General features: G+C 39.5%; 1 protein-coding gene across 4 annotated transcripts in view; it reads left to right on the forward strand.

Moving 5' to 3' along the window:
• LOC306858741 (ankyrin repeat and sterile alpha motif domain-containing protein 1B) overlaps positions 1-20,062 on the forward strand; it is a 174,332-nt gene that overhangs the window by 113,305 nt on the left and 40,965 nt on the right. For all 4 annotated transcript variants that reach the window (XM_079399426.1, XM_079399427.1, XM_079399428.1 and 1 more), the window contains 3 exons: positions 2,608-3,254; positions 5,313-5,385; positions 7,658-7,764. In XM_079399426.1, the coding sequence (XP_079255552.1) occupies positions 2,608-3,254; positions 5,313-5,385; positions 7,658-7,764 (827 nt within the window). The remainder of the gene's footprint in view (positions 1-2,607; positions 3,255-5,312; positions 5,386-7,657; positions 7,765-20,062) is intronic.

The raw sequence follows: 20,062 nt of genomic DNA on the forward strand, positions 1-20,062 counted from the left end.
TTCCATGTCACATAAAAGATGACATTTTTTAAATGTAGCAGTCACTCTTTTCCATGCTATTATGGAACTGTAGCTTTCAAAAGTGTGTTTTGTGGTGACCTCTCCCTTTAAACTGATTTTGTTTGTGTGTGAGATTTACTCAGTCACTTGTTGTCTCCACCTGTTTTGCTCTTCCTCTGCCTGCAGGAGTGTAATTTGATCTTTATCGGTTGAAAATGCTGTTTACACGAGCGTTAGGAAAGGACCGTATGAGGGAGCTCTGATGTCTCCCTCCGAGTGTTATAGATACTGATATCCTGTTTAGCGTCATGTTTCTCCGCATTCAGTAAATCTGACTGCTGGAGTCCAATCCGGTGTACACATCAAAAACCTTTTAAGCATTGCATGTCTTCCACCGTCCACACCCGTATTTATCACTCGGGATGCTGCCTTTTCACTTAATACGCCAGATATGAGAGAGGCGATGTAGTATGTGGATGTGTTCCTGTGATTTATATTACATGCCATGAGTGTGTTGCTTATAGGCGCACGTTTTAATGAGGTTTAAAACACTCATTCAGAGCCTTTTTGGGGATGTGTGGAGTTGGGACGAGACTAGAAATGCATTTTGAGAGCTGTTTTAGTTATTCATCAAAGCTGAATCTGCTCGCTCTTCATTTAGTCTTGTTGATTTGTGCTGTGAGCTTTATGCAAGATCAACGCTTTTTTTGATGCAAAATAAAAATAGCAGCTTTCTCTGTGTTCCTTTCAGATTCCTCAATTCTGGTGGTTATTTTGGCCTGTAGCAGAACATTTCGTTTAGTTGATTATTCTGCTTTATGTGCAAGGAGATAAAAGGCAACTCATGTGACTGTCTGGTGATGTTCAAGAGTTATGCCGGTGAACATCTTAAATGAAAGTAAATATGATGGAGTAATGACGGAGCTTTCGGCATCTGACGTGCCGAAATATTTTCTCAGAGATGACGAAAGATGAATCTACTTCCACATATGTTGATAACGGTAGCCTATATAGCTCACTGTTTTCATTTATTTCCTAAAGAGAAGAAACCTATTTCGTGTTAAACAGGTTGTTTTTGAAAGTCGGTGCTTCAAATAAAAGCTTTTATTTCATTGATTTTCACTGATGACGGATGTGTTAATATTTTAATTGTAGACTAAATATAGGCTATAGCCTAATCTTTTGTTATCCTCGCAGCACGTCAGTTATTTGGTAATTATTGCAGGGCAAATTAATTGTAATTTTAATATAATATTAAAAGTAACTTCATAATAACAATAAAAGGCTTAATAAAAATAGGAATGTAACAGGCCTACATTAATTGGAAATGGCAAATATCTTAATATTGCCAACAAATTATGTTTTTGACAATATCTCTGGCTATCGTCAATACAAGATCATCGTCTTTCAACGCAACCCAGCAAGGGGAGGTTATCGCGGGCCTTTCGCAGTGCGTGCCCTGGAAGACAGCACATTGCCTGTTACATTGTTTGGCCTGCCTTGTTGAGGGCAGTGGCAATGAGAACATTATATTTCACACACTTAAAAAACTGTTTTATTTTTAAATGTAATAGGATTAGTCCAACAAATCAAATCGTTCGGTTTGTAATGCCTACCGAACCGAAGGCCTCGTACCGAACGGTTCAGTACAAATGTGTATGGCTACACCCCTAATTTTAATATAATAACACGATAACATGAAACAGTATGTACTGTAAGCATCCACCCAAAACACTTTTGCATTGAGGTGGCGACTGTTCCGACCACTTGCAAGGACAATTCATATTTTCTTCTGAAAAAAAATCTAAAGTATCTAAAAATCTAGCAATTATTGTTATTCATTTACTTTTTTGAAAGCAAAAACAACCTCCAAAACCGCATATGCTCATGACTGCACAGAATAAATTTGTTTTCTGAGAAACTGGAAGAACACCTACATCTTGGTGAATGCAGACGCCCCAACTGGAATTTAAACATCATAGCCGTTCCATCCATCATAGCCAAACATCATACATCATCAAACACCACCAAATAAATATAATCAAACACCATATCCAAACATCATAGCCGTTGTAATAATAAATATAGACACTGCTCATCTTAATCAAGACCTGAATAAACCCAGTGACCTCCATGAACTGAGATCTGTCCTCAGTTACACTACAGATCACACACTGCCTGAAGACTGATGCTTTTAAGAGCTCTTTAGTGAAGGGGTCTTGGGCTTCTTTACATGAGGCAGTGCAAGAGACAGTTCTTGGTGGGCCGTAGGAAACAAGAGGAGGACAAGAACAGGGTCTCTCTCACCCCAGTGAACAGACTGGCTTGCCCCCAGCATCAGGCGTTCATTTGGTGCTTGTCTCAACACAGCTAGTCAACCGAATGACATATATACATACACAACACTAGTTCAAGTACTCCGGTGTATGGAGTACAGAGCGAGGACACATTTGTATCTTTTTTGTGTAAAGGGGGACACTCCAGGCACTCAAAAAGACTCAGTGTTTCTTCTGGGTTTATCATGTTGTAGATGGTTTGTTTATGCTGTTATTCATGTGTGTGAATCTGATTTTACTGATTCCTACACTTCTTTTTTTCCCCTTGCAGATGAGGCGGCACACCAGAAGGAGTGCATAGAGCGAGACGACCGGAGAAACAGCCACATTCCCGAGCAATTCGCCGGCCTCCTCCATGGCTCGTCTCCTGCCTGCGAATCCCCTGACAACCCTTATCAACTCTACAGCAAAGTGCGAAAGTTCAGTGTTCCTGAGCCTCCGCTCAGGCATGGAAATTTTCTCAGAGCTCCTGAGTACTCGCCCCCGTTTCCTCGCACCGGCAGCGAGGCGTCTGCCCTGAAGACCCAGAAAGAAGCCAAACCGCAGATAGTCTACAGGACGATTTTTCACACCCGGGTCAACCAAGGCCCGTTAACTCTCAGCAAATCAGGCGACAAGACCACCGGGGTGCATGTGAGGAACGGGGAGGTCCGGAGCAAAAGCACAGGCGGCTCTAGCCCAGCAAGCAGCAATACCGGCTACGAGGAAAGAGCCTGCACTCTTGGGAGGATGAGGTCTATACCCAAAAACGTTTTGGACCTTCAGCTGTCCAGAAATTTCTCCAAATCAGACTCAAACTTGGTGGCCGTGTCTCCCATCGAAGAGGAGCAGTGGAGTTCCAGGGGGCAGAACAGCCCTGGTAAAAGCAGCCCCAACAGACTAGAGAGAACCCCCTCCTTTACGGCAGAGTGGGAAGAGGTAATAACATTTTAATTACCAGCTAATTGCAGAATCATTTCCACTTAATTAATTCACTTAGCTTGAAGTAACCAAGCTGACTGGCTTGAAAGGTTTTCTTTTGGGCTCAGCGTATGTTTTTGATGTGTGATGCAAAATCATACCCTTTCGCCAGGAAGCCTAAATTATTCAATAATGTTGTCATGGCAGCTAAATGATTTTTAATGCGTTTCTTTATTATATTAAATATGCATTATGATGGGCGCGGGACACGATTTTCTCTTGTCTTTTGCACTGACGGTGATCTGTTTTTCACTATAGCAGCTTTTATCCAGGGTAATGTGGCATATTAAAAGTCAAGCAATCAGTCAATTAATAGAGGAAGTGCCTTTGAATAATGACATCCTAATTATACTGAGTGAACTGATAAATCAAAACAAAAACATGTCTAGGTCATAATTAAAATAATAAATAAGAAGCTATTGTTTGCAAAAAGAAAACAGTATTTAATTACTTATTTTCATGACAATTAAGCACATTTAATCCAAAATTCTCATTATCATAATGTGTCTAGACTTAACTTTTTTTAAAAGAATTAGTTTGTTTTTTGATTGTCATTAGATTTAACGTCATAAAAATATTGAATAAATGTTTTTTAAATGATAATTTAATTACAAATCTTGTTTTATTTTTTTCCATATTACATTTTATTTAATTTTTTTACAGTAGAGATATTTGTGTGGATAATGTGCTTAATTGACTCTTCGCAAAGACCCGCCCCCTCCGTTACCGCAATGTCTGACAAGCCGTGCCGCTCTCACGCCACACATCATGTTCTCGCGCAGTGAAAAATACATCGCCGAGCAAAGAGGCAACTGACAACACCGAAAGACAAGACAGAGCAGGTTACTTTAGGTATAAAAGTCTCAGCTTTCAAATTTTGTCTTTTTTTTATTATAATTTTTTTTGAGACATTCAAACAATAAATACAGTTTTGTGACTCTTTAATGTGTAGTGCCTCAGTTCAAACTGCATATCAACCGATCATCTCTTCCTCTTTAATAGTCATAGCATGAAATAAACATGAATGAACATCAGAAGAAATCTTGTTTCAACCCCAGAAAGGCGTCAATACACACCATTTTTCAAGTTCAAATTACTCTACTCTCCTGTCCGGTTTGTTTGTCGGACAAAAATGGCAGAGTCTGCGTTATGATTGGTCAGATCACCTATCAATCAAACTCCCTCAAAGGGTCAATTATCATTACAATAATGTCAAGAGTCTGACCCGAACATCTTAGGTGTCTTGAGAGATTTATCTTATAGTTACATTTTATTAGAGATCAAAAGGAACAAAGCACAGATGATAAAAGAGATTTTATGTCTGCCTCAACTCAACTGACAGTCTCAAATTTCCTCCTCTTCTTTGAATTCTTCTTTAGAGTTAAATCTCTTTCAGGTCAGCGCTTCTGTTTAGATACACAGAGGCTTCCCGCTTTGAATGACATCTAAATCTCCACACTCAATAAATTTAATGTCACAGCATTTTCTTTCCCAGCCTCACCCGGCTGTCAGGTCTTCAGAAGAGAATATATTAGAAATAACTGATCAGAGGGGAGAGTTCTGTATCCGTTCATCTGGGGCTTCAGAGCGGCTTTCTCTTTGGAGGAAAAACACGGTCCGCTGGGAGACAGCGAAGGGCTGTTCTTTGAAGGCAGGTGTTCAGCTTTACGGATGTGAAACGACACTTTCTTCACTCTGAACATCACTGTCATTTTAATGAGGAGACATACAGGAACACTCTCCCAGCTCTCTCCAAACTGACATGTTCTCAAACGAAGCTGATCATGATAAATTGCCTTCCCAAAATTCCCATTCCTCCCCCAGCTTTTAGCAAACAATTAAGCGGTTTTGGAGCGCAATTACTGACATTTAAGAAAAACTGAAAGTGGGTTTGTGGGAAAAGAGCAATGAGGAGAAGCCTGTGGGGAAATGCCATGGAATAAGGACATAAAAATAGGGATGAGGGCCTTTCGTTATGCAAACATGCAATTCATCTTGCTCTTTTCCTCTCCACAGATTGACAAGATTATGAGCTCCATAGGTGCTGGAATTGGCACAGAGTTGGAGGGGATTACGGAGGATTACTCAGGTTTGTGTCTCTGTGTGTGTGGTGTTGATGCATATAGTCAGTCATCCCACTACGTTTAACATATATCCATAACTATAGGGAACTCATGGCATGATATGAATATTAACTAACGGCTGTGAAGTGTGCAGCACTGTGAGACTGGAGGGTTTCCTTCAGTAGTGTCAAAGACCCGCTCATAGACGGGGATCTTTTTGAGATGTAACCATGGTTACCGTGCGTTCTCCTCTCGTCACTGTGCTCTTCCTGTAGTCGTAATGAGAGCAGGGGGACAGGAAGTGGATGGACAGTTTAGACTCTAAGCACTGGTCTTGGGACAGTTTTTTGTTCGCAGTGGGAGCGAAAGGAACATCTCATTGACTGGAGATCAGTGTACTAAGATTCTCTCAGTGATGATCAATAGTGAAAATCAAATCGCTAGAGCTAATAATGAAGACAATAACATTGTCTTCTATTGCCTGTCCTCTCACCTCATCTCTTCTCTGCTCATCTCCTGTCCTCTCTCCTCCCATTTTGGATCTTCTCATGCCTCCTGTTGCCTCCTCTCATTCGGTCATCTCACATCCTGTATTTTTCGATCTTCTCTTGCCTCCTCTCCCCTCTCCCTTTGCCACTTCTCTTGTTTCTCCCATCCCTTCCTCTCTTCTCTTCTCACCTCCTTTTCTCCTCTCCTTTTGGCTCTCATTTTGTCTCCTGTTGCCTCCTCTATTCTCCTTTGACCTTATTTTGCCTCTTCTAATGCTTTCTTTTCTCCTACTCTACTTTTACCCACTTTCCTTTTGACTCTTCTCCTGCCTCCTCTCCCTTTTTTGCCTCTCCTCTCCTCTCCTCTCCTCTCCTCTCCTCTCCTCTCCTCTCCTCTCCTCTCCTCTCCTCTCAATTCAATTCAAATGAGCTTTATTGGCATGACTGCGGAATAGCACAATGTTGCCAAAGCAATAAACAGCGAACAAGTTATACAGGCATATTTCACTTCTTCCTGTTCCCTCTCCTCTCATCTTTTCTTGCCTCCTTTCCTGTCCCTTGCACTATTTGCCTCTACTCAAACCTCCCCCATTCTCTCCTCTCATTTGCACCGTCTGATTTTGCGTTCCTCTTGCCTCCTATCCTTTGCTTCATCTCTCACTTTTTCTGTCCTCTACTCTTGCCCCCTATCATTTCACCTTCTCTCCTTTCATCCCTGCATCCTTCCCACATCTCTCCTCACCTGTCGTCTCACCTTTTGCCTGTTATCCCTACTTTCACCACCTCCACTTTGCCTCTCCTCTCTCTTTGTTTCTCCGCTCACCACCTCAATTGTCACCTTTCATGTTGCATCTTATTGTTTCGTCTCCTCTCATCTTTACCCTCCCGTTCTCTCCTTTCACCTCTTCTTTCGTCTCCCCTTCTCCTGTCTCGTCTCCTTTCCTCGCTTCTCCTATACTTTTGCCTCTCCTCTCATCTGCAGTGGTCCTTCATTTTTCTGTCCACAGAAAGCCCATTTGTGTTGCCATTCCACCAGTGCTCACAGACGCCCACAGAGTGTGTGTGTACGTGTGGGAGGGAGCAACAGCAGCTTCTGCACTCAGACAAAGAGGCTGGGGTTTATCTGATGGCTATTATCGGCAATGTGAGGTACAGCTAGTGGAAAGAAGGGAGGGAGAATGAGAGACCGAGAGGGAGGGAGAGAGAGAGTGCACAGTGGCACAGGATGCAGAGGCATACAAATGAGTGTGGGAGTGCTGGAGAAACAGAAATCTACCAAGCAAGCTGCACACTGTCATTCCTATCCTCTTTCGTGCACGCTCGCTCGTTTCCTCCCGCACGCGCAAACACGCACACACGCACATGCCTGCACTCTCCACACGTTGAGACACAGGTTTAGCAGCACAGCGTTGGTAATCCGCATCTCTCTCGCCTCTCTTGTGGATGTAATTTGGAGCCTTCAGCATGTCTACCTCCACAGCCAGCGTACTTCTCCACCAGCATGGACCCTAACGCTCACTCTCCTGAGAGGACCCTCTTCTTCTAAATTTTCCTCTCTTTCTCAACTGTTTTCTGAACATTAGTTTCTTCTGTTCCTTGAAATCACTTTCCTACCTCTATTTTCTCGCTCTTTCTGCCTCTACCGTTTCCACTCGCGCTCTCCGTGGCTTGCTGAGCATGGCGGGTTCGTTTGACAGTCACTTTGCACGGAACATGATGTGGCAGTGCCAGCTCTCGCAGCCGGACTGTCGCTGCTACCGAGTGGATGGCTACTCACTTCTCAAACGCCTCCCTCTGCACCCCTTAATAGGCCCCCGCTGCCCCGTCCAGTCCGTGGGACAGTGGCTGGACAACATCGGTCTCGTGCAGTACGAAAACCACCTGCTGTCTAATGGCTTCGACAACGTTCAGTTTATGGTGAGTGTCTCCTTCACACTTCCATCTCTGTCTTTCCCTGCAGCCAGTTTTCTGAGTGTTTTTTTTCTTTTTCTTTCATCATCAGTTACTTGTTGTGGGTGGTGTGGGTTTGCATGTGTACTTGAGTGTTTGTGTTCTCAGGTGAGCTGTTCTGTGATTATGTGAGTTGTGCAGTATCTTAATCTGTTGGTCTCCTGTTACATCACACTATGATATTTCCTTGAATATTGTGACGTTTCACATGCGAGCATTGCCTGGCCTGTATGTTTCCTATCTGTACTGCCATATCAGCACTTTGGGAACTTTGGAAAGAGATTCAGTTCATTATACATTTTCATTATAAATATTTGATCTAACATGTCTAGTTTAGAAGATTATAGAAGTTTTAGTAACTGTGTTCTGTAACAGAGCTAAATTATAGGAAAATAGAAATTGAAACAAAAATATATTATAGAAATAAAGAATATATGATAGAAATTGAAATACATTTCAAATTATATATATAAATTGCATATTATTTGTTTCATGATTACCTTTGTTTGTGCAGTGCTGCATGGGTACTCATTGATACATTGCATTCCAACACGTGGTCAACGTCACTCCTCTGACAATGCAGAAAACATGTCCTCCACCGTGGGCGTGTTCAAATGCATGAATGCGTTTGCCTGGTTTGTGTTGTGTGTTTGGGGGAGAAAGTGTCAAGGCAATCCATCTTCAACTACCAAAGCAATCATAGTTGTTTAGGAGCACCTGTAGAGATGAAGGAGCAAGTTGGAAGAAGTTGTTTCCGGGAAGAGTCGATCAATGCTTTATGATTACCAGTAAATCCTTCTGCAGAGCGATCACAGTTTTGATTGAAATGTAGCTCAGAAAGCAGAATTGGAAAAATCATACTAGGCTCAGGTGTTGTTAGTGCTGGTATAACTGATGGATCAGAATAGTGTATTTAACTGCTTTAGCTGGTCAACAAGCATGGTGTTGCTGGTTGGCCAAGGAAATATTGCTTGTTAAGAAACTGTTGTTGATCAGCCTATGCTGTTTTTCCACAGCTTAGTGCAATGAACTGAAAGTGCACTGAAAACCACAAAAGTTGTCATGAGTGACCCATTAACTAATTTTCTATGCACACACAGTGGTCAGTGTAAAACAAACAGTACGTCTTTTTGTAGTAGAAATGTCTAAATGTGCTTAAACCCACATAAATGAGTCAAACTTCAAGTTCAAGTTTATTTGTATAGCGCTTTTTACGATACAAATCGTTGCAAAGCAGCTCTACAGGAAATTAAGTTTCCACAATATATTTATATATTGCAGAACCTTAATATATTTAACTTATGGCAATATTTGGTAATTCTGTATGTTGTCTGAGCGTTGGCATCCTCTGAGGTCCTCTGAGGGGTTGGCATTATCTTTTCTCAGGTGTTCGGTCATCTCAGATCTTTTAAGGTTTGGATCCAGACTGAAGCTTCTGTAATTCCTAGTTACCACGGGATGTTAATCCTGTGGCAGAAACAGAGAAACAAATAGAGACATAATTAGTTTAGCTGCTGTTCCATCTAAGCAAAAATGATTTGTTCAACCCAAGCTAAAGAATAATAATAATGTACATTTGATCAGATATAACTGCAGTATAAGATTATAAAATGCATTATGTGAATGCTTGTATTACGTCCGCTAGGGGTGAGACGCAATAAATAAAAAAACAAAAAAAACAAAAAGACTTCCAGCAGGCCGTCAGATCAAAAAGAACCCGAACAAATCACAATAAATTATAAAGTAAATTTATTATGGATTACAAAAGAAGATAAGAAACACCAATAATTAGTGGATCTCCCAAAGAGACCCACAACCCAACCAGAAAATCATTAAAGCAATACAATTAAATATAAAATTAATTAATGAAGTGGCATTTTTCGTCAGAGAGACCCAAAGCCAAAATAACAAACAAAACCCAATCTAATCAAATAAAACGGCAATATAAATAACCTACCACAAAGAAAAGAAAAAATAAATACAACCAACCTTACCTAAACTACCCTAAACATAAACATCATGAAAAATGAGGATTAAATCAAAAAGGCAGGTCTCTCCTACATTTCTACCACATTCCAAGCTAAAGAGATGTGTCTTTAATCTAGATTTAAACAGAGAGAGTGGGTATGAACCCTGAACGTTATCAGGAAGGCTATTCCAGAGTTTGGGAGCCAAATGTGAAAAAGCTCTACCTCCTTTAGTGGACTTTGCTATCCTAGGTACTACCAAAAGTCCAGAGTTTTGCGACTTTAGGGAGCGGGTTGGATTGTAGCGTGGTAGAAAACGAGTTAGGTACGCAGGAGCTAAACCATTTAGGGCCTTATAGGCAAGTAATAATATTTTGTAAATGATACGGAACTTAATAGGTAGCCAGTGCAGAGACTGTAAAATTGGGGTAATATGATCATACTTTTTTGACCTGGTAAGAACTCTAGTCGCTGCATTTTGGACTATCTGTAGCTTGTTTATTGAAGATGCTGGACAACCACCTAGCAGTGCATTACAATAGTCCAGTCTAGAAGTCATGAATCCATGAACTAGCTTTTCTGCATCAGAAACAGGTAGCATGTTTTGAAGCTTGGCAATGTTTCTAAGATGGAAGAATGCTGTTTTTGTAACATGGGAAATATGATTTTCAAAGGGCAAGTTGCTGTCTAATATAACACCCAGATTTTTGACTTTAGAGGACGTAACAGTACATCCGTCTAGTTGCAAATTGTAATCCAAGAGATTCTGTGTACTGTTTTTTTGGTCCAATAAGTAATATCTCTGTCTTATCTGAATTTAATAGGAGGAAATTATTGGTCATCTAATCTTTTACATTTTTACACAATCTATTAGCTTAGATAGTTGAGAAGTTTCATCTGGTCTTGTTGAGATATATAGTTGAATATCATCAGCATAACAATGAAAACTAATCCCGTATTTTCTAATAATATTACCAAGGGGCAACATGTATATTGAAAATAGCAGAGGACCTAGGACAGATCCTTGTGGTACTCCATACTTTACTGGTGATAATTGAGATGACTCCCCATTTAAATGAACAAAGTGGTAGCGATCGGACAGGTAGGATCTAAACCATCTTAAAGCCTGCCCTTGAACACCAGTATAGTTTTGTAATCGATCTATGAGTGTGGCATGGTCTATAGTGTCGAACGCAGCACTAAGATCAAGTAATACTAGCAATGAGATGCAGCCTTGGTCTGAAGCAAGAAGCAAGTCTTTTGTAATTTTAACAAGTGCAGTTTCTGTGCTATGGTGAGGCCTGAAACCTGACTGAAATTCTTCATAGAGATCATTTTTTTTGCAAGTAGGAACACAACTGAGCAGACACAACTTTTTCTAAAATTTTAGACATAAACGGAAGATTTGAAATGGGTCTGTAATTTGCCAGTTCATTAGAATCTAGTTGTGGTTTCTTAATAAGAGGCTTAATAACCGCCAGCTTGAATGGTTTTGGGACGTGACCTAAAGATAACGATGAGTTAATAATATTAAGAAGCGGTTCTTCTGCTACAGGTAACAACTCTTTGAATAGTTTAGTGGGTACAGGATCTAATAAACACGTTGTTGGTTTAGATGCACTGATAAATTTATTTAGCTCTTCCTGTCTTATAGTTGTAAAGCACTGCAGTTTTTCTTTGGGTGCGATGAATGAAGCTGAAATACTAGACGCAGTAGAATCTACATTTGATATTGTATTTCTGATGTTATCTATTTTATCAGTAAAGAAATTCATAAAGTCATTACTATTAAATTGTGAGGGAATATTTAGATTGGGTGGCGTGTTTATTTGTTAATCTAGCCACTGTGCGAAATAAGAACCTTGGATTGTTTTGCTTATTATCTATGATTTTGCAGATATGCTCTGCCCTGGCAGCTTTTAGAGCCTGTCTATAGCTGGACATACTGTTTTTCAACGCAATTCTAAAAACTTCTAAGTTAGTTTTTCTCAATTTGCGCTCAAGATTACGAGTTTCTTTCTTGAGAGAATGGGTATAACTGTTGTACCATGGCACAGTACGTTTTTCTCTAACCTTTTTCAATTTGAGGGGGGCAACAGCTTCTAATGTATTAGAGAAGATAGTGCCCATGTCGCTAGTCATTTCGTCTAGTTCATGTGAATTTATGGGTACACAGAGCAGTTGAGATGAATCAGGCAGGTTATTTGTGAATCTGTCTTTGGTGGCTGGAACAATAGTTCTGCCCGGACGATAACGCGGAGCCATATAACTAATATCAGTAATAGGCAGCATGCACGATACAAGGAAATGATCAGTAACATCATCACTTTGAGGTACGGTATCTATATCGGTAAGATCAATTCCATGCGATATAATTAAATCTAGCGTATGATTAAAACAATGAGTGGGCCCGGTGACATTTTGCTTGACTCCAAAAGAGTTTATTAGGTCAGTAAACGCAAGTCCTAACGCATCATTTGTATTATCAACATGAATGTTAAAATCTCCGACAAAATTTGCACTTTATCAACATTGACCAATAGATCTGAGAGGAAATCTGCAAATTATTTTAGGAAATCTGCATATGGCCCTGGCGGTGTATACACAGTAGCCAGAGCAAGAGACAGGAGAGATTTCTTTTGCATATTTAACAGTGTAACATTAAGCAGAAGTATTTCAAATGAGTTAAACCTCCTGTATCCTGTTTTCTGAGTAACATTGAGAATATCTCTATATATTGTTGCAACACTGCCGCCACGACCAGTCTGACGAAGCTCATGTTTATAACAGTAGTTTGGTGGAGTAGACTCATTTAGACCAAAATATTCATTTGGTTTAAGCCAGGTTTCAGTCAGGCAGAATACATAAAAATTATTATCTGTGATCATTTAATTTACAATAACTGCTTTGGGTGCGAGGGATCTAATGTTTAGGAGCCCAAGCTTTAAAAATAGTTTTTGTTCATTTATTTTGCGTTTTTCTGGTTTAACCATGATCACGATGCTGGGGTGCAGGCCATCAGCACGGAAAAGCCTAGGACGCTCCCAGAAAAGATTCCAATTATTAACAAAGAGCAGTTTCTGTTCTTTACACCATGACAATAACCATTCGTTTAAAGCAAAAAGTCTACTGAACCTTTCGTGTCCTCGTCGATGCGTGGGAAGCGGTCCTGACACGATGATCGTCGTCGCGGATGATGTGCTGAAGTCCCTCTTCAGTGTCTCCGTCTGCCGCAGCTTGGTGTCGTTAACCCCCGCATGCAGCACGACATCACCGATGCTCTCGTCGCCCTTCAGGATCGCGGGAATCTGCGCAGAAACATCGAGAACATGAGCACCGGGGAAACAGTGAGTGTGCACTTTACCTTCAGCTAACGTAGCACGGACGTGCTGGACGATGGAGTCTCCGACGATCACAGCTTTGCGTTCCGTCTTGCGGAGGGGAGCGGAGCGGTTCCGGGTGGAGATCTCGAAGACTGGAGGCAGAGAGGTCGTCGCCCGGAGCCTGGCTCGCGTCTTCCGCTGCTGGTGCACCCAGGGTCCGTGGCGTCCCGGCGCCAGAGTGAAGGACATCTGGGAAGATCGCGTCCTAGGTGCACAGGGTCTGTGCAGAGAAACACACGGAGTGGAGGTGGTGGGAGTGTTAGCAGCGTGCTGTATACTTACCCCGGACTTGTGAGCGTCAGCCTGGGATGTTTCCAGCGCTCTCTGCTCTCTCAGCTGGGCCTGCTTCTCCACCAGGTCGCGGATCTGCTTCTCCACGGCCTCCAGCTCCAGCTGCACCGAATGCAGCTCGAATGTGTCCTCACCTGCACTCAAAGGTAGACACAAATCCGCCATTTAAGCAAGTAACAGTGAAACAATGGTAATGTATGTGAATAGAGTATTAGCAATCTAAGCGAGTTTAGCGGCAGCCACGCTGCCGATGCTAACGGGCTATAAGCTAATAGCAGACTCGAGAAATCAAAATAAAACTACTGATAACAAGGCACTCTGATTGGTTTTGTTTTATAATGCTATAGGGGATATATTCACACATTATAGAAACGAAAATGATAGTGTATAAAATTGTTTTTAAGATAGAAAATAGACGATAAAGAATCAACTTGATGGAGCTCAAACTCAAAACACGCAGTCACAAATCAGCGCATGCGTCGTAACTGTTATCGGAGTTCTGATGTTGTGTGCTACCCGCCCACAAACTTGCATTATTTATTGTTGATATTAAGATATGTTCTGAATATTTTATACTCCTTTGGCAAATTGTTTTACTTGTTTTAAGTGCAAATCTAATAGAATTTAGTGGGAAAAAATTGCCTGAGGAGTAAGAAAAACCTAATTTTCAAGAATATGTCTGGAATTAAAGGGATAGTTCACCCAAAAACAAAAATTGTCATCATTTAGGTTTATCATTCCAAACCTGTATGAATTTCTTTCTTATTTTGAACATAAAAGAAGATATTTTGAAGAATGCTGGTATTCAAACAGTTGATGGTTCCCACTGACTTCCATAGTATTTCTTTCTCTATTATGGAACTCAATGGGGACCAACAAAATTCTTCAAAATATCTTCTTTTGTGTAAAACATAAGAAAGAAACTCATACAGGTTTGGAACAACATGAGGGTGAGTAAATGATGACAAATTTTTCATTTTTGTATGAACAATTATTCCTTTAAGTCAATTAATTAGGTCTAAGATTTGAATACAAGACACACATACTGATTAAGTGTACAATATTCAGAAACTCCTAAGTGAAATTGCTATTGTTAATGTACTTTTAAGATCACTTGTTTCACCCTGCAAGCTTCTAGAACAATGTCTTTGAGTAGATACAGCGACTCAAAGCAATCTGTTTGTTCTCTTGCATTGTGTATAGCTCTACGCTTTTAGACTTCAAATTTATTTGTTTCAGACTGTGGCTCTACCAAAAGACTTGATTTCACAACTACTGCTGCTTTGCTTAAACTATCTGTCGCTTTTCAGAAGGACGCATTTATTCTAAATGACTGTCATAGTGCAGATTTAGTTACTAAAGCAGGTGACGTTTACAGGTGAGCCACAGACTCATGTGAGCTGTAGTCCACATGCAGCCATAAATTGCACTGAGCTGATGGGTAATGGAGCTGCGACTAAATCCTATACATTGTGTGACTGAATCGGATGCTCATGCATACGTTTGTGTGTGTAATGAGTCGTTTTGCGAGTGTTTAGTTGCTCATGCTGATCACCCTCCCCCAGCTCTGACCTGCATCCATTCCTGTGGTTGCCGAGGCAACAGCAGAGAGAAAAGAATAGAGTACAGAGTATTTTAGCTATAGAATTTTTATGAAATCTGTGTTTCCTTCCCAACTGTTGTCAAGGAAATGGATTATGCTGTTTCCCCGCAGAACATTTTTTTTAATAGGGTGTTAAAAACCTCCCGAAGCCAGTGTTGATTTGTCAGCACCCATTCGTAGTGCCGGCATTGAGAGCTTTACCTGCTAGCAATACAAAATACTGAACGTGACCTTATCCAATAGGTATGACAATCAAAACTCTATTTATAAACATGCTCACGTTGGTTCTCATTAATTAATAATTGCTCACAGTTCTACATTGTTTTCATGCTAAAAGTTCTGCTGGATTCACGACAGGTGCATTAGCATAACAATTTTTTGGTTATAATATTGATGAATCCCAGTTATTCTAAAGGCAGGAATGTGTGTGCCTGCGTTTAGATATTAGTATAATACAAGCCTAACCATCTCCATATAAGGGCTTTCTGGCCAACCTCGCCTGTACAGGTGCAAACATTGCGATATAATGATGTTTAATTGAATAAATAGCTTTTGTATAGGCTTAAGCTACACATGATTGTGTTTTAAAACCTCACATTAGCCAGATATGCTTTTTTTATATTGAGCTATAATGCACATTTTTCAGACTTTGAAGTAAGGCTTATTAATAACATATATAGGCCTGCTTTCACAAACAAGGCTTAGGGTAAACCAGGATTAGGCAATAGTTCAGTTAGGACATTTAAGTACTTTTCATAAACATGCCTTTGAAAAAAACAATACTGATGTGTATCTTGTGACAAAACAAAGGCACTGACATATTTTAAGATCAGTTAGTGCAAGTTTCTTTAAGTTGAAACAGCTCAGATTTACATATTAGTCTGGGATCAGGCCTAAGTCTTGTTTGTGAAACCGGGGGATACTGTTTATACACTGCCATCCACATTTTTAATAGTTTTATTCAGCAATGATGCATTAAATTCGTCAAACATTACAGTTAAGACATTTACATTATGAAATTAATTTACTAGGTTTACTAGGATGAGAGTTGCTGAAATCGCGTTTGGTCTCGTACTGTATCGTGTATCTTGTCAGTGTGTGCACTTGCTTGGCCATTTGTAGTTGATAAACAGGAAAGTGGGTTCAAGCGCCAGCAGAAGGCAGTGTAATGAAGTGGTCTTTAAGAGAAGCAGTCTATCAGCGGAAGTTTAAAATCAGCTCGTAAGTGTATTTACTTGTCTCAGTGTTTAGCGCATTTGCCGTTGCTAGGAAACGCTTATTTTGTTTACTAGGATGAGAGTTGCTGAAATCGCGTTTGGTCTCGTACTGTATCGTGTATCTTGTCAGTGTGTGCACTTGCTTGGCCATTTGTAGTTGATAAACAGGAAAGTGGGTCCAGCTGAATTGAAATGATCATTTGTTGGTTTGGTATAATAAAGGTTATTATACCGCGGCAGCGGTCGCGGCAGTCGTCGTGTGAAGCCCTCTTAGTGTGAAGACCAAAGAGTGTAAAGACCATCGACTCTACCGTGCGACTCCACCGGGCAGGGACACCGGCAAGGGATAGTAGTAGCTTTTTATTTAATTTTTTCATTGATATGTTTATTATTGAAATGTTGTTGTTATATGCATGTGTTAATTTTATTTAATTTCTTTATTTTCTTAAATATGTGGGTAGATAGTATTTATAGAGTTGTAACTTTTTAGTTTTAGTTACTTTTTCTTATTTGTAAGTCGCTTTGGACAAAAGCGTCTGCTAAATGACAAAAGTAAAAGTAAAAGTAAAAGTAAATTAGGGCCGTATGTTGATTAAATTTTTTAATCTAATTAATTACACAATGTGTTGATTAATGATAAATTATTCAAATTAATCACCTATTAATCACAAATTTAATTTGGCTGAGAAATTACCCACAAAAGATCATTTAAAGCCATTTTTGTATTACATGAGAAAAGCATGAAATAGATATAAAAGTAGCTTTAGATACATTTTTTTTTTTTTTTTTTTTTTTTTTGGGTGAACTATCGCTTTGTTTTTTTTATTAGTTATTTTCATATTTTTTTTAATTAACGTGTATATATAAAATTATTTTGTAATTAAATGATGCTTATAAATAAGAAACTGAAACTTCCAGTTGAGTCATTGAGTCATTCATTTGATTGTTCAGATGGCTGAATTAATCAGGAATTAAGTAAATTCTGTCTTTATGATTCATTGGTTCACCTGATTTATTCAAAAAGCGGATTCATTCAGAAATTGTGTGTTGCTCGGAGATGCACAACAGTTCTGCTGTGGCTAATATGGGTAATATTTGTGTTGGCAAAACACAAAAAAACAGACAATATTGTGTCTAAAATATAACAGTATTATCACATTTGCACTCATGCTACTTGGGACAAAAATGGCGCATGTGTGATATTGCACTCATTGCTCGTGTGATATTGCTTAGCTAATATGATATAAATATGAGACAAAATCTCATACAGAGGCGCTTTGGCCCCAGTATTTAGAATTTTAGGGGCATATAAACTGCACATAAAGGCTCCTTCACAGGGCAGTTGGGGCAGATCTTTTTTTTTTTTTTTTTTTTATAAATGCTGTTCTTTTGAACTTTCTATTCATCATACAATCTTGAAACAAAAGTATCATGCACAACTGTTTTCAACATTGATAATGAGAAATGTCGAGCACCAGATCAGCATCTTGGAATGATTTCTGAAGGATTGTGTGATACTGAAGATTGGACTGCTTCAGCATTGCCATCACAGGAATAAATTGCATTTTAAGATACATTAAAATGGAAAGCCATTATTTTTGTTTTAATAATTATAATAATTATTTCACAATATTAGTGTTTTATTTTTGATCAAATAAAGGCCGTCTTGATGAACATGAGACTTCTTTTAAAAACATTAAAAAAATCTTACTGACCATGTGATACTGTGGAAAACGTGTTAATGAAGCCTAAAAATTTCCCAATGCAGTCATCGAAGTTTAAAGGTATTAGTGTTGTCACCTCGATCCCTTTTCAGTCTTTTTTTACAGAACAAAATGACAAATAAACTACCCGATCACTTGCTACATCTGCTATTGGTCAGTCAAACATAATCCCGCCCCGAACTCACGCCATTGGTTGAGTCAGTGTTGTCTCTGCACATTAAACTTGGATAAGTGTTTTAAAATGCAAAAAATTGCACCCATCACCTTTAAGTGTTTTAGTCCAGTCAGCAGTTCATTACTATGTAATTTTATGCCTCTAGCAGAAGTATCTCCTCCGGATGAATGGGACATCTGGATGAACCACAAAGGCACACATTCCCTTTTTCTCTGGTCTCTGTAGGATGGAGCTTCTGAAAGGCCTTCAGATACAATTAATATTAGATGGAGGTCTGCTGCTTCCTTCTGATGTGTTGGGCTTGCAAAGTTTCTCTTCTCGAATGCTATTGCTTCTCTTTTTCTTCAGATAAAGTTGATATATAAGACAGACTGCAGTGTGTAGTCGCTTGTTCCCTTGGTATTAGGAAGAGCGTGAATACGGCAGTGGCCTGAAACATTTAGTTGTAACCATGTGTCATTTTAAAAGTTCAAATTTAAACAGTGCATTCAGTCTGAAAGAGCCAGGCAACAGCATTTCCTGAGAGCGAGTTAAGTGCTGGAGAGATGATAGCAGTACCTCACTTCAGGACTTCGGGGAGTTTTGAGACGAACAATTTAGCGTCGTGGTGCCGGTCATTTATCTTACTCTGAACTTGCTATGAGGGTTTGAGATGCTATTGGTTCATGAGCTGTTATATCTTTCACCTTCACACTCTTTGAATGATACAACATTCACACTGTAGTATTATTTTGTAGTAATTAGCATTTTGATAATAAAAGATAAAAGATATAACACACGTTGCACAAAATGAGTGTGAGTAATGATGGTGAGTAAATGATGACTATTTATTGGGTTAACTATCCCTTAAACATTGAATTGTGTACACAACTATTTTTGAGGTTTACTAATAATGTTCAGCACATCTGCATTCAGACAGTTACTCACAAGAATGCAGATTATTTCCTTTTTTTAGGGCTAAACAGTGAAAGATTGCATTGATTTAAATACATTTCATAATGTTAAACACATTTAATCAGAAATGGTATTATGTTTGGTGCACTTTTACATATAAATGCATAAATGAATTCTCTGTACTACACTGCTCATGCTATTTCTGCTGTATGCAGTATGTATAACGTGCAAAGCTTCCAAATTGTCATTATGCATCGAATGCTGTCTAATGCATTTGCCAAAAAAAAGAAGAATTTGCAGAGTATGAAATATTCAAATTGCAATAGACTCAACTTGACCTTTGTATTACAAAACTGGAATTATCAACTGTAATTTCAAACATATTTTTCCTGACCCATTATTTGACCAAACTGCTAAGAGTTCAGACGTTTTTACACAAGCTTGGATTAAATGTGTATTAATTTCCATGATGATAACTTAATGCCGCTTGCTGAATTAAACATGCAGTGTAATATGACAGCAATGAAGTATAATACCCTTACAAACGTTTATCTTTGCATAATTCATATTGTGCTATTAAAAAAATAGCAGGCAGTATGCAGTGTGCAGCAAGCAGTGTGATTCCAGCAGGTCTGTGCTGTGACTGATTAGTAATGTCTTGGGACACCTGCAATCAATCTAACTCTCGGCATGCCAGTATTCTGGTCTGGATTGTGGTGCTGTGAATGGAGCAGATGCTGGTGCTCAGAAGTGATTTCATCAGCTATATATTATACTTAGGTGGGATCATCAAGGTTATCCAGCTTTGTGGAGTGATAGACACATCACAGAGTGCATTGTCTGTCAGCATGTTTTCATTCACCTTATGTTTCCATGTGTATCTTTGTTTGTGCATGTGTGTTTTGTGTTTTGGTAGATAGGGGAATCACATGGTGGAAATGAGATCATATTAATCCTAAGAGGAAAGCCGCATGTGTGTGTTAGGAGTGTTTTTTCAGATCTCTAGCCCTG

Source organism: Barbus barbus (assembly GCF_936440315.1).
Source record: "Barbus barbus genome assembly, chromosome: 39".
NCBI classification, from domain to species: domain Eukaryota; kingdom Metazoa; phylum Chordata; class Actinopteri; order Cypriniformes; family Cyprinidae; genus Barbus; species Barbus barbus.